At 37.3% G+C, this 14,915-nt stretch overlaps 1 protein-coding gene across 1 annotated transcript; it reads right to left on the bottom strand.

The window, feature by feature from the left end:
- Window positions 1–2,383: 2,383 nt before the first annotated feature.
- LOC114050368 (LYR motif-containing protein 1-like) lies at window positions 2,384–2,810 on the bottom strand. The gene is made up of 2 exons (XM_027871983.1): window positions 2,555–2,810; window positions 2,384–2,517 (listed from the first exon to the last, which is right to left on the bottom strand). Exons 1-2 carry the CDS (start codon window positions 2,808–2,810, stop codon window positions 2,384–2,386), a joined length of 390 nt encoding a protein of 129 aa, XP_027727784.1.
- Between the last annotated feature and the right edge of the window lie 12,105 nt (window positions 2,811–14,915).

Below are 14,915 nucleotides of genomic sequence, written 5' to 3'. Positions count from 1 at the left end.
AGAAGTGATATTACTGGGTCAAAGGATATGCACATTTTTATAGCCCTTTGGGTATAGTTCCAAATTGCTCTCCAAAATGGTTGGATCAGTTCACAACTCCACCAACAATGCATTAATGTTCCAATTTTCTCACATCTTCTCCAACATTTATCATTTTCCTGATTTGTCATGTTACCCAATCTGATAGGTATGATGTGGTACCTCAGAGTTGTTTTGATTTGCATTTCTCTAATCACTAGTGATTTAGATTATTTTTTCATATGACTATAGATAGCTTTAAATTCTTCATCTGAAAACTGCCTGTTCATATCCTTTGACCATTTATCAATTGGAGAATAACTTGTATTCTTATAAATTTGATTCAGTTCTCTCTATATTTTAGAAATAAGGCCCTTATCAGAGATACTGGTTGTAAAAATTCTTTCCCAGTTTTCTGCTTCCCTCCTAATCTTGGTTGCATTGGCTTTGTTTGTGCAAAAACTTTTCAATTTAATGTAATCAAAATTATCTATTTTGCATTTCATGATGTTGTCTATCTCTTGTTTGGTCATAAATTCTTCTGTTCTCCATGAATCTGATAGGTAAACTATTCCTTGACCTCCCAGTTTGTTTATAGTATCAGCCTTTATATCTAAATCATGTACCCATTTTGACTTTATTTTGGTATGTGGTATAAGATTTTGGTGACAAATATGTTTTTAATCTCAAAGACTATGCTTGTCAATTCATCAGGGCAATGAGTAATCTATTGATCTACACATATAATCTATGATCTACACATATAATTCATAGTCTACTCAACCCCACTCTGGGTAAACCAGTAGACTCCTTCAAACACAGAACACAGGAATGGTCATCATTACTATTCAGGGATAAGAGAAGATGCATGATATAGTAGATGGGGGTGGCAGTGGCACATGGATTGGATTCACAAAATCCTGGGTTCACATTCTGTTTCTGACACATGCTGGCTGTTTCATCAAGGGAAAGTCTCAAAATTTTTTAAAACTCTGATCAATGCAATGATAAACCACAAGCCTAGAACGCTAAAGATGAAAACATGGTATTACTTTCTTCCTCGTAGAAAGGTGATGAACTCAACATGTAGAGAGAGAGAGAGATAGTTTGGGGCATGACCAGTGGGGAAATTGGTTTGTTGGACTATGGTTGCTTATGATGAAAGTTTTCTTTTTCTTTTTTTTTCTTCTCCTTTTTTTTTTGTTCACTGAGGGTAGTAGGAGGAATAGATTAAAATATGTGTATATATATATATGAAATTTAGTCAACTTATTTTTATGAACAATTTTTCTTGAAGATTTTAATCATCTTTGAACACAAAAGCAAACACTGCTGCCCAGTGACTGTCAATGGCTTGGCTTCCCTTGCCTTATCACAAAGGCCCAGTCCTTTCTCTTTTTGATCTTGATTTTCCTTTTTTATTTCTACATGATTCTAAAATCATCCTCACCTTGCAATTTACACAGCATATTCTTTTGTTTGTGAGATTCCAATTTTGGTGTCAATTAGAAATAGTGATGACTTTTACCTATTGTAGTATGAGTTTGTAGTGAGGCTTTGATGCTGGAATTATAAGTCACATGTTTCAGAATTTGTTTGTATATTGCATACATTTAATGGACAGAATTAAATACACTGCATCAGTTCCTGAAAAATCAGAATATTTCCCTCCTCCTTAAAATTTTCCTGAGATACTATGATATCTTCCACTAGCAATTAAGGGGGTGAGGGGACTAGAATATATATGACAAATATTGCTAGCATGGTAAAGGAAAAACTTGCCTACTTGAATATTAATGAAAAGTATATCTTTGAATTAAGACAGGCAAAAAAGGATACCAGTAGAACAACTAAAACACAAAAGGTCTTATCTTAAGTATATGGATAACAAACACAAAACAAAATAAAGTCCACAGAGATTTATGAGTTTGAGGCTAGTATCTGATTGTCACAGTAATTTTAAGAACTTCCAAAGAAGCTGCTAACGGGTATTGCCATGTCTCTACTCAGCTACATTATTTCCACAAAAATTTTAATTTTTAGAATTTAAATTTCAATTCAATCCTTACTATGTTTAGACTTTGATCTAAGATGTTACTAAGATCAAGATTAGGAATGATCTTTGGGAGTTAGCATATTACCATCTAGTAGCAACACACTAGTACTGACAAATGCAAGGACATATAAATTAGTGTTATGAGATTAAGGACCCAAATCTTTGAGTGTTTAAGAGAAATTATAGCAAAGACTATGTTCTGCATCCTTTCTTTCTCTGACTAGACTTAAGTCAAGGAGAAAAAAAATTATCCTCTAGTTTGTGCTCAGGCTCTTCCTGGCTCACAGTTCATACCACCTATTTCTTGGATTAAGAAACTTCATTGTAAGACTTGAGATATAATGATTTGGAAAGTGTCCTTAGCTTCTCCTGAGTTTGAAGTCCATGACTTTGTAGGGGAGTGAGGGCTATTGGAGGGAGGTGAATCAAGTTTGAGTGATATACTGGATTAGTACCAACATTTGGAGATTGGATTGAGACTTATTGACCTTTGATATGGGATCTGATAATGCAATAACATTTCAATTCTTGCTGTGCATTCGTCTATACACTGTTTAATTAGTTCTGAATCCGTGAGATTTTTGTTCTTCTGGAACAACATGCTGGCTTCCTTTATAATGTACTGCTTTTCTCTGATGGTGTCCTCCATCTCCTCTGATGCTGCATGCCACCTCCTTGCAAGCCTGAAAATCCTGTGGTATAGGCTGAGAACTTCTTGGCATGTGACTTTTGTCATGCTTTGTCCATCATGCCCTCCCTCCCCCACCCAGTGCTGGAGATGAGAGGAGGGAGTGAAGTGGAGCCGATGCAGACAGACCAGGGTGTGGCCCTGTAGAGTAAACTTATTTCTTAAAAAGGAAGAGGTTGGACAAGATCATTGCGAAGATCTCTTTCAGCTCCAAATCTATGGTAAGAATCAGGAGCTGACCATAACAAGGTGCTAGAGAACTATGCAGCTGCACTACCTGGTTGGTTGAGACCCAGGGAGGAATGATATCCCAATCTTCTTAGTTGAGGTGGTGTCTATAAGAAGAACTCCAAATTTTATTGACGATAATTTCCTCTTCCCCCACTCCCAATACCCTAAACTCTAAGCCAACACACTTCAACAGCATGTTTACTGACTAGTAAGTAAGGGAAGATCTGAATTGGGGATAACTAAATTGAATGAAAAAAAAGTCAATTTTTCCTAGAAATTTATAGGCATATAGAATATACAGTACATAAAGGTAATTCAGTTTTTCTAATCCCCCTCCCCCTCCCCCAAAATGGGATCAAAATGTGTCAAACTCCATCAAAAAATTTCTGAAGAGAATGCAGAAAAGAAGCTAATTGAAGCAATTGGGACCAGATCATACAGATAAAAAGATGAGGATGGAAAGGAAGGCAAAAACAGCAAGGAAACTATCAGTGAGAAATTGGAAGGTGAATGGGGAAAGATTCAAATATAAATAAACAAAGTGATGGATCACTTTGTAATTCAATTTCCTTGGATATAAATGCCAAAGACATGGCAAAATCCACCTAACAACCCACTAGTTATTTATTTGCTAAATATTGGTTTGCCAAGAAAATGGGATAGGTGACCATATATTTGTAAGACAAATAATTTTTGTTGTAATAAAAAAACACTTCTATCTAAAGAGATCTAGTTATTCTCAGAGGAGAATCATAGAGATTTTTATCTTCCGTATAATTTTCAACACTATTAAATTAATATGACTCTGAGTCAAAATATTCTTAGCAGATGTAGTAGATAAATTATTGGACTTGGAGTCATGAAGGCTGGAGTTCAAATCCTGCTGATGAACTTCTCTATTCTGACCCTCAGTTTCCTCACCTGTAAAATTCTTATAGTATCTATCTATAATACAGGTTATAGTCAAATAAGATAATATTTATAAAAATGCTTTGCAAACTTAAAGTATAATTTAAATGTCAACTAATGTTTTCCATTAAAAACTTAGTAAATGTAAGCTTTTACCAAAAATCTTAGTGCTAACCAAATTTTTACAGAGACTCTAGTCGGGTGCCATAAGATTTTAAGTAAGAAAAATTTAGAGGAGTGTGTTTTTTTCTCAGTAAACACCTGAAAGCAAAGCAAAGAGAGTAGAATCAAGAGAACAATAGATACAATAATTACTTTAAGGAAAAAAAAAGATTGGCCTGTGATTTATTTGTAAATAGAACTTCTGTTAGAACATATTCTAGCAGGGCAGATTGACACTTGCTTGATAACAGATCAAATGAGATATTTGGAAAGCACTTAGCATAGTGCCTAGTACATAGTGGGTGCTTAAGAAATGCTTGTTCCCTTCCCCTTAGAGAGTTCTCCAGGGCACTGAGACATTAAGTGACTTGCCCAGGGTCATAGGGCCAGTAAGTGTAAGGGGTGGGGATCTAACCCACGTCTTCCCGACTCTCTACCTGCTATGCCACAGTGCCTAGCTAGCAATGCCAATGCTGTAAAAGAAACCAATGCCAATATGCTGCTCTGTGAAGCCACATTCCTTACCTTGCCTTTCCAAAAATCACCCGTAGGCCCACGTTAAGCTTATTTCAAGGCTACAGAAAAAGGGCAAGCACACAATAGGACAGAGAATGGCCATAATTACCAAGTAGTCCCAGGTTTTTATCCTGATTCTGCCACTGGCTTGTTGAGTAGGGAAAAATTATTTAACTTGCCAGGCTCTCTCTTGCATTCACTGACATCTTTTTGCCTCTCCTTAAGCCTTATATTCTTCATTTATTATAAAATAAGGAGGCTGGGCTCAATGATGTTTAACTTCTATTCCATTTTTAGCAGATTTATTATTCTATGAGTTTGGTGACCACATTGCGGGGGTAGGGCTAGGAAATAATGAGGTGCTACCCATTTTTTTGAGGATCAGTTCACAAAGACCCCACAGAGGGATTGGGATTTCAGAAACCCTTAAAATAATGCAAGAGAGACTATTTGGCAGGCTGGTGAGGTGGGGTAGGGGATCAGAAATGCATTCCTAAGCTGGTGGCAATATGGATTGGTCTAGTGTCAACTGTTTACTTTGTTCTTTAAACTAATATGTATTGACAATCTAGATGTGTGACCCTGGGCAATTAACAGTCTATTTCTTCAACTACAAAAGGGAGAAAATAATGGCACCTGCCTCACATTTGTTCAGTCAAAAAGGACTTACTAAGCACCTGCTATGTGCCAGGGGGCATCTAGGTGGTGCAGTGGATAGCACCAGGCCTGGAGTCAGGAACACCTGAGTTCAAATCTGGTTTCAGACGCTTACTAGCTATGTGACCCTGGTCCAGTCACTTAAGTCTGTTTGCCTCAGTTTCCTCATCTTAAAATGAGCAGGAGAAGGAAATGGAAAACCACCCCAGTATCTTTGCCAAGAAAACTCCAAATGAATCACAAAAAGTCGGACACAACTGAACAACACTTATGTGCCAGGGACTGTGATCAGCACTGGGGATACAGGCAAGGTCAAAAACCAGTCCCCACACTCGGGGAGTTCGAAGCCGTAAACATGCATGCAAATAAACGTACAAACAAAATACATCCAGGATAAATTAGGCATCGCAGGGGAAAGGCACTATCACCAAGGGGGGCTGGGAAACATTTCTTTACAGCAGGGCTGTTGTGAGAATCAAGTGATATAATGTGTCAAGTGCTTTGAAAAACCTTAAAGTAGCACTATAAATAGGAGCTATTATTATCTTTATTATAGAGATTAGCAACATGAATTGAGTTGAGATTAACAGCTGCTCACATCCAACCCTTCTCTCTACCCACACAGCTTTCCCCCAGTTCGGGCCCTCCCTCATCCTTTGATGACTGGAACCGTGCAATGGGTCCCTAACTAGTCTTGTTTTGAGCATGGCCTTCTCCAGCCTGTCCTCCCCAGAGCTGCCAGCTGGGTGGCCCATATTCATAAAACACAGATCTGAGTGCAACTGTTCAATAGCTTTCAGTGGCGCCTACTGGCCTCTAGAGAACAATAAATCCTCAGCCGGATGTCTAAAGTCCTCCATTGTTTAGTTGTCACCTGACCTTCTAATCTAATTTCATATTGTGTCCACCAGCAGAATGTAAGTTTCTTGAAGGCAGGGTTGGTTTGCTTCTTTTTTTGTTTTCCTTTGTCACTACAGTTATCCCGTCCACATTGCAGCTTTCCTCACTGTGGTTTTGATATATTGCAGTCTGCATAAGAAATTAAATGGGAATTTTGGGGGAGTTTTGTGGAAGCTGCAGATAGCACTTGAAGGCCAGTAGACAACACAGAGCCTGTATACTTAAATACTTAGCCCAAATTTTAGAATAAGATAAACATCCCATAAAAGAAAAAGAAAAAATTCAGACTTCTTCTCTGGTATAAGGGGAGGGCCAAAAAATTTTAGCGGATTTTCTAGATTATGGGGGTGCTGTGCCCCCTAACCCACATGATGTGGAATGGGTAACTGTAGCACACTTCTTTATATTCAATCATCATCATTAATTAATTCATTCAAGGGACATGTAATAAATACTTATTAGGTAACAATGCTAATTACAAAAACCAAACCAAAACAAAATAAAGCTTATGTTCTACCAGGGGTGAGCAGCATTCACACAGGTGATGTAAAGTAAGTAAAATCATTTTTTGGGATGATAGTGGTGGGTGAGAAGGGACAAACACCTGGAGGGTCAGGATGGGTCTTGTGTAGAAGGCGGCCCCCGAGCTGAAACTTTAGGGGAGCTAGGAATTCTAAGGGGCAGTAGTGAAAAGGAAGAGAAGTCCATGCATGAAGGGACTTTAATAAAGGCCCAGAGGTGGCTGATGGAATATTGACCAGAAGGAACTGAAAAAGAGACAGTTAGACTGGGACACAGAGTGTGTAAGGGGGAATAATGTGAAATTGGTCTGGAAAGATAAATTGGAGTCAGATTTTATGGGGCTTGAAAGGTCAGAAGGGTTTGTATTTTATCCCAGAGACAATAGGAACAACTGAAGATTCTTGACGGGGAAGTGACATAGTTGGATCCGTCCTTAGAACTATTGTGTCTGTGGCTGTGTGATAGAGGGACTGGAGATGAGAAAAAGAGGAGGTAGAGAAGCCACTTTGGGGTTGAGTGGTGACAACGTGAGTGGGAAGAAAGGGTGAGAGCTGAGACATACTGTGGAGATCAAATGAACAATGTTTGATAACTGTTTACAGGGGGAGGTGATGAGCAAAGTAAAAAGTCAAGGATGACTATACAAGTCACAGTGCACAAAGTGGGAACTTAATAAACATGGAATGGAAATGAGTCAAGAGTTACTGCAGTTGTTGACGCAATAAATGGTTTCACTACAAATGATGTTAGATAAAAGGATGCCATAAAAGGCAGTTAGTATTAGACAAAGGGTGCTGTAAATGACAACAAGAATAACAATATTTCTACAATGCTAAATGGGGGCTTAGTGATCGATTGTGTACTTAGTGATGCTATTTTGAAATGACCTCATTGGGATAAAGGGCATATCCATTTAAAGGGCTTGTGGTAATTAATTTCTCAAATATTTGGTCCAAATTCACAGATTTGGGTCTTACCATCGTGCTAACAATTACCTGTCCTAATCCACCACCATCTTTGTTAAAATGTGAGTTGAATCAATTAGTAGGGTTAGTATTGCTAGATGGCTTGCAAATGGATAAAATAATATAGATCTTATAGATTCTAGAGTTCTTTGTGGTCACAGACAAATGAAAACGATTCTGCTAAGTTCTAGGAAGGACTTGAGAAGATGGAAAATGATCCTCAATACTCCAAATGTTCTCTTTTTCCATTTCTCAGCTCTTCTGACAAATCTCTCACGGTTCATGCATGCTATCCATATATGTATATAACAGCACATTCTGCTTATGTAAAAAGCAGACTTAAATATAAATCTTTATGTGCCTTTTAGATAAAGCAGCCCATTGTTTCCCTGAGAAATAAGAAATAGATAGTCTGATACCTGGGGCAATGCTCAAATTGTTCAGTTGTTGGGTAATTAAGAACAGATTCTTACTGCTAATGTTTGATCAGCTTAAACTAAGCCATAAGATTCAAAATATTCCCACTATGCTGGATTTTCAAGTGTAAATTTTAAAATGGATACTGCCACATATACCAACAAGGACTTGAGGGTAGGAGAAAGAATGAGTTTAAATTGGGGAAAAACAACTAATTCTAAAATACCTTTAAGTTAATGGCTAATTGCATAATCACATAACAGACCAGCCTTGGAGTCTGGAAAACCCAGGCTCAAGTCCAGCCTTGGGTACATATTAGTTATGTTCGATTATGTAAAAGTATTCTAATCTCTCAGTGCCATTGACAGCTCTCAAAGACTCCAAGTTAAAGATGAATTGGTGATCTGCATTGATGGAGAGAGTTGCCACTGGGAATTACACACAACAATGAAATCATAGGTCTGGTATAACCTCCCCTGAGGTTTTAGATACTCTGTGATATCAATGCATTTCTTCCTTCTATCAACACAGATTGCCCCTCCCCTTCCTCAAATTGAAAAAGTAAGATTGCTATCTGCTTATTTCTGAACTCTGGGAATTTTCCCCCCCTAGTTTTGTTATTATTATTTAATTCACTATTTTTTATAACCCTTTTTGGGATTTTCATTGCAGTAGGTCAGGGCTTCTCTGCTCTACATGGTAGTCAGCCCCATTTGCATGTAGCTAGTTTCTACACATGGGTCTTAAACACACACATATACATACTACATACATATGTTTGTACACACATAGACACAACTCCACAGACGTTTGCTGTTAAGTATTCATATCTCTATTAGGGAGATCATCCTAAAAGCACAGTCAACATGTAAATGTGATAACAATGCAACATTATGGCATATCAAATCAACACAGCGTAAATGAGATCTTCATATAACAATTATTCTTTACTAGATCTTTGATGGGAAAAAAAATCCTAACAGTAAGAATAATGGACATGATTTGCTCACCTCACAAAAGCAAACTGAATGTTTTCTATACTAAAGTTCCTTCTTGACACACAGATAAGAAGTGGAGAATTGGAACAATATTTAGACATTGGGAGAAGGCATTTTTTTGGCCATGCTACTCAGGTAATTGTAATTAATGTGGTATTTGACACTGAATGTTCTAGTTAATTATTAGTCTATCTTTCCATTTTCAGTCAAAGTCTTTGCATAAATTTGAAGCTCAGTCAACTCTGGTGTACGCAGTTGGGAAAACTCAATGCACATTCATAGATACCTTTCTTTATAAATGTATGCTCTAAATTTCCAGCAGTAAGCAAGGAGAGCTGGGACACCAACTTAATGGGGCAAACTAGCCTCTTCTACCCTGCCTACTTTTTTTTTTTGGTGAGGCAATTGGGGTTAAGTGACTTGCCCAGGGTCACACAGCTAGTAAGTGTCAAGTGTTTGAGACCAGATTTGAACTCAAGTCCTTCTGACTCCAAGGCTGGAGCTCTATCTGCTGTGCCACCTAGCTGCCCCCAACCTTGCCTACTCTTCTAGTAGTATGTATGCCCTGTAGTATGTAGTAGTAGCATGCCCTGCCTACTCTTCTAGTACTATATATACCCTGTAGTATGCAGTAACATGTAGTAGTATATCCTGCCTACTCTTCTAGTGGTATGTATGCTCTGTAGTATGTAGTAGTATATAGCAGTAGTATGTCCTGCCTACTCTTCTCATGTTTCTCAACCACAACTGCAAAGATTGGTCATATGGTGTTGCTATGCTGAGGCCTGAGGATAGTACAGATACCATGAGAATATTGGTCAAATGGTTGGCCATTGTTCAGCCTGTTTTCTTGTAAGTGCACTTCATTTTGTTGGAACTTACTCATCTGTCAACATTATTGCCCTGTGACAAAGCTGAGAACCTGGGAGAAAGCCAAATGGTCTCTGGATCACAGAGACTGATACTTTAATGTCCATGAACATGCCATTTTCATTCCACTTCTAGAAGTGGTCCAATTCTCTCATTTTACAGATGAAGAAACTGAGGCTTTGAGAGAACAAGTGAATGACTTAAGTGCACTTTCCTTTATACCATTATCTTATTCGACACTTGTGGATGTTTATAGTGAAACAAATGGGTTAACCGGAAGTCCAATCTTGTTTAGCTTAAGTTGAAAAAGGCAAAGAAATCACCACTGGGCATACATCCCAAGGAAGTCACAGACAGAAGCCACTTCCACCTAAATATTCAAATAAAAACTTTTTGTGATAGCAAAAAAAACAACCACCACCACCCCCCTGGAAAAAGTGTGTGCCATTGGTTAGAAAATGGCTAGATAAGTTTTGGTATGTGAGTATAATGGGATATTATTGCACAAATGAGGAATTAAGAAAAATATCGGAAGACTTTATGAACTGATACAGAGTCCCTATCACCCTCTTTGCCTCCCTGTCTCTCCATACCCCCTTCTCTGTCTTTGTCTCTGTCTCATTATTTCTCTGACATTTGCAATATATGTACACATACTTTTTTCTTTGTTTTGCTTATTTCACTCTGTATAAGTTAATATAAATTTTCCCACATTCCTTGGAATTTCTTATATTTACCATTTCTTGTAGAGGCAACAATATGGACTTAGAAAAGGAAAAAAAAACTGACTCAGGCACTTATCAGATGAAAGACTTTGGTCAAGTCATGGAACCTTTCTCAATTTTAGTTTTCTCATCTGCACCTTATTTCACAGAGTTGTGAGGATTAAATGAGATATCTATATAGAGCTTTGCAAGCCTTAAAATTCTATATAAATGTTAACTATTATCATAATCATATTATTATTGTTGTTATAACTGGACCATATGTATTTATACTATAATAAACTTAAGGTGTCAATTTATATTTATACATAATTTATATAATTTTGTTTTATATATTTATATAATTTTGTTTTATATGTGCATTTTGCATATTTATATTGTTTATATTATACTGCTAATTGATATTTATATTGGCCAGATAACATATATATGTATATATATGTGTATATATGTATTTCTACTCATATATCATAAGTTTTGGTCCATTTTGCAAACCACTGACATTGACTTTTCCCCCCAGTTCTTTGATACCACAAAGAGAGCTGTTATGAATATTTGGGTATATTTCTTTCTGTCTTTAATTTTCTATCATATTTTTCATTCTGTCTTTAATTTCCTTGTAGTATATATTGTTAAATGGGATTGTTGGGTTAAAGGTTATGGACAATTTAGCCACTTTCTTTGCACGATATAAAATTAAAATCCTTAATAGCTGACCTATCAGAACTCTATCTATACTGCATCACTTGCCTAGCTTTCCATTGTTCCTTCATCATCAACTGTTTCCATCTTTGTATGATGGGAGGAGAAACTTTAGAGTTGTTTCAATTTGCACTTTTTTTTCTTTTCACTATTAGTGATTTGGAGTACATTTCCATGTGGTCATTTATAATTTGTAACTATTCATTTGACATTTCACTGTTTCTTTGTCTTTTGTTGAGGAATGGCTATAGTGGTTACATCTGTTCCAATACTCTGTATATTTTAGAAATCAACCTTTTATTTTAGTGTATTGTTGTTCAGTCATATCAAACTCTTTTTTTTTTTGGTAAGGCAATTGGGGTTAAGTGACTTGCCCAAGGTCACACAGCTAGCACGTGTCAAGTGTTTGGTCTGAGGCTGGATTTGAACTCAGGTCCTCCTGACTTCAGGGCCAGTGCTTGATCCACTGCGCCACCCAGCTGCCCCCACATCAAACTCTTCATGACCCCATTCGAGGTCTTCTTGGCAAAGACTAGAGTGATTTGCCATTTCCTTCTCCAGTTTTATGCAGGCAGGGGTTAATTTGACTTGCCCGGGGTCACACAGCTAGTAAGTTTCTGAGGTCACATTTGAACTCTGGTCTTTCTGACTCTAGACCTATTGCTCTATCCACTGAACCACCAAGCTGTTTAGTGTAGCAGTTTTCAAAGTATGGTCTGGGGACCCCTGGGAGGTTTCAGGGTGTGTGTGAATCCAAAACAATTTTCATAATAATATTTAGACATTTAAATTTCTAACATGGTAAATACTGATAGATATAACCCATATAAACAAAAGCTGTTTGGGGACTCCTCAATAATTTTCCAAGGTAAAAGGGGTCCTGAGACCAATAGTGAGAGAGAACCACTATTAGTGGCATTTGATGCAAATATTTTCTTGCACTCTAATGTTTGTCTTCTAATCCTGTTTTCCTTTATTTTATTCAAGGAAAAGCTTTAATTGTATGTTGTCAAATTTTTCTGTTTTAATTTTTATATGATTTTCTATGCTTTGGTTAAGAACTCTCCTCCTAGTCAAAATTGTGATAAAGTGCCCAATCTTATTCTCCTCTAATTATTTTTATGGTGTGTCCTTCTGCTGTTGTTGTTTGTCCTTCGATCTCAAAGAGGACCAATGACGTCACAAGGGTAATGTCTTGACTTGCATTAGTTGCGTTTGAGGGAGGCAGAACTCCACAAATCACAAGGCTCACTCTCTCCTCCAGATTCATCAAAGTCCAGTGGCAAGACAAGAATCGAGATGATTGCTTCACCCACCGCATCCTTGGCCACTTACAGTCCTCCTTTTGAGTCCTTTTATATTCAGGTTGTGTATCTGTTTTGAGCTTATATGGTATAAGAAGCTGATCTATAACTAATTTCCACTCAACTATTTTTCAGCTTTCCCAAAAGCTTTTTTTTTAAAAGGAACCATTAAAATGAGTCAAATTTAAATGTTAAAATTATAGTATATCACTTATAATGATTGATCTCAATTTCAGAGAAAAGATGATGAAACGCATTTCTCTCTTCTTGGTAGAGAGATGGGGGATTATGGGGGTGGAATGTCCCTCCATAATTTTTGTTCTCGAGTTTTTCAGACCCTGGGCTACTACTTTGTACTATTTCTGTTTCTTATGCTACATCAGTGAATTCATATGGGAGAGGAATACTATAAATGTAATGAATATGGGAAAGGCTTCAGTTGGATCTTATACCTTACTCAACATCAGAGAATAATACCAGAGAGAAACCTATGGATGTGATAAATGTGGGAAAGGCTTCAGCCAGGGCTCACATTATACTCAATATAATAAAATTCATACTGAAAAGAAGTCCAATGAATGTGATGAGTCTGGGAAGGGCTACATTCAGACCTCTGAGCTTATTCAGTATCAAATAATTCATACTTTTACAGGGAGATAAACCCTATAAACATAATGAGTGTGGGAGTTTTCCATCAGAGACCAAGCCTTATTCAACCTCATAGGAGTCACACTGGAAAGAGACTTTCTGAATACACTAAATGTGGAAAAGTCTTTATTCAGAGGTCACAGCTCACTAAACATCAGAATATTCAATGAGGTAGTCCATAGTTCTTAAAAGAAAACCAATTATTGATATGAATGTGGAAAAATTTTTCATTCAGATCTCATAGATCCGAGAATTCACAGCAGGAAAGAGAAACTCTTGAAAGGAATGAATAAGGGTAAATGTAGAGATTAACTTAGACTTTATTTACTTTTCACAAGACAGAATCAACCAATGATTATACTGATTTTGGGGAAAGCTTTCAAAGGACCTTGTGAATATGTACTGATTGAAAGATTCCTAAAAACATTGCTTGTGTCTTAGAATTTGTTAGCCTATCCCTACAACTCTGTTGGAACCTTACATAACTTTTGTTATGATGAGACTTTTATTGCTTGTGAAGATAGCTAAGTTCTTCCTACACAATCCAGTTTAAGGAAAGCAACCAGGCCAGTCAAGTCCTTCTCTTTAGGCTCCACTGCTGACTTTTTCTACCATCCTCCCACTCCTAGTGGATGGTACTCTCCTTCCACTTTCAGCACCCTTTTATATTTTGTTTTCCTTCATTAGAATGTAAGCTCCTTGAGGGCAGGGATTGACTTTCTTTTTGTTTGTATTTGTTTTCCCTGTACTAAGGGAGAAACTTCCTGAATGTACCTGGCACAGAGTAAGTGCTTAATAAATGTTGGTTCAATTGACTTCTTGATTTATCTAATCTATTACATTGACTTACTTTTTTTTAAAAACCACTACCAAATATTAATGATGACTACTGCTTCATAAGAAAATTAACTTTAGTGGAATTCTCTGATAATGCTATACATGGGGAATTACTATATGCTTATTTTTCTAATTTTTCTATCATCATTCTGAAAGCTCCAAAGTATCAATCACATATAGAGCCCTGAAGAATCTAGGCTTTACATAAAATTCAGGGCATATTAGCAAAGTCTTCATTTCAAATCTCATCCTCTTTGCTGAGCAAAAACAAGTCTTTTGTACCCTATGGGAATGTGGCGGCAGTCCCTAGGCCTCCCTTCCTAGATCTCTGCCAACACTTACACTACATCTGTATTTCATCTCCCGATTGCTGACTTCGATCATTCTGGGACACATGAAGCAAACACCTGGGTGGACTCGATAACTGCATTGTGTTGCTTGTCATGCCGGGGTTAGTAATAGCCAGACTATCAAATATTACTGTGCAATAAAGCTGGTGGTTTGCATTTAGATTACATTTGATTTCTTCATGAGGAAAAGACATACACTAATTTTCTTCTTATGGTGATATTGATAATACATAGAAAAAGTGACAGCATGGCCAATGATGGTGACCCTATAAAATAGGGATGGGCTTACTTTCTGGACATAATGTGGATCCTTCCTCAACGGGCTTTTACGAAGGGAGGGAGCAAGAAGAAAAAGGAGATTGGTCAAGACAAGAGTGCAATAAGAAACAGGAAGGGAGACTGAGCCACAGTGGTAGCAGAGAGACTCACTTGGGCACTGG

The sequence above is a fragment of the Vombatus ursinus genome, unplaced genomic scaffold, assembly GCF_900497805.2.
Source record: "Vombatus ursinus unplaced genomic scaffold, bare-nosed wombat genome assembly UNPS02014799.1, whole genome shotgun sequence".
In the NCBI taxonomy this organism is placed as follows: domain Eukaryota; kingdom Metazoa; phylum Chordata; class Mammalia; order Diprotodontia; family Vombatidae; genus Vombatus; species Vombatus ursinus.
Note: the sequence above shows the minus strand (reverse complement) of the source record. Positions and strands in the feature narration are given on the sequence as shown.

What these genes read in the sequence shown, in the direction of transcription:
- LOC114050368 (XM_027871983.1), bottom strand. Translation starts at nt 2,810, where the DNA reads ATGACAAAAGTCACATGCCAAGAAGTTCTCAGCCTATACCACAGGATT. An exon ending in CCCATATCAAAGGTCAATAA is followed by an intron (nt 2,518 to 2,554) that starts GTCTCAATCCAA and finishes GTACTAATCCAG; the next exon opens with TATATCACTCAAACTTGATT.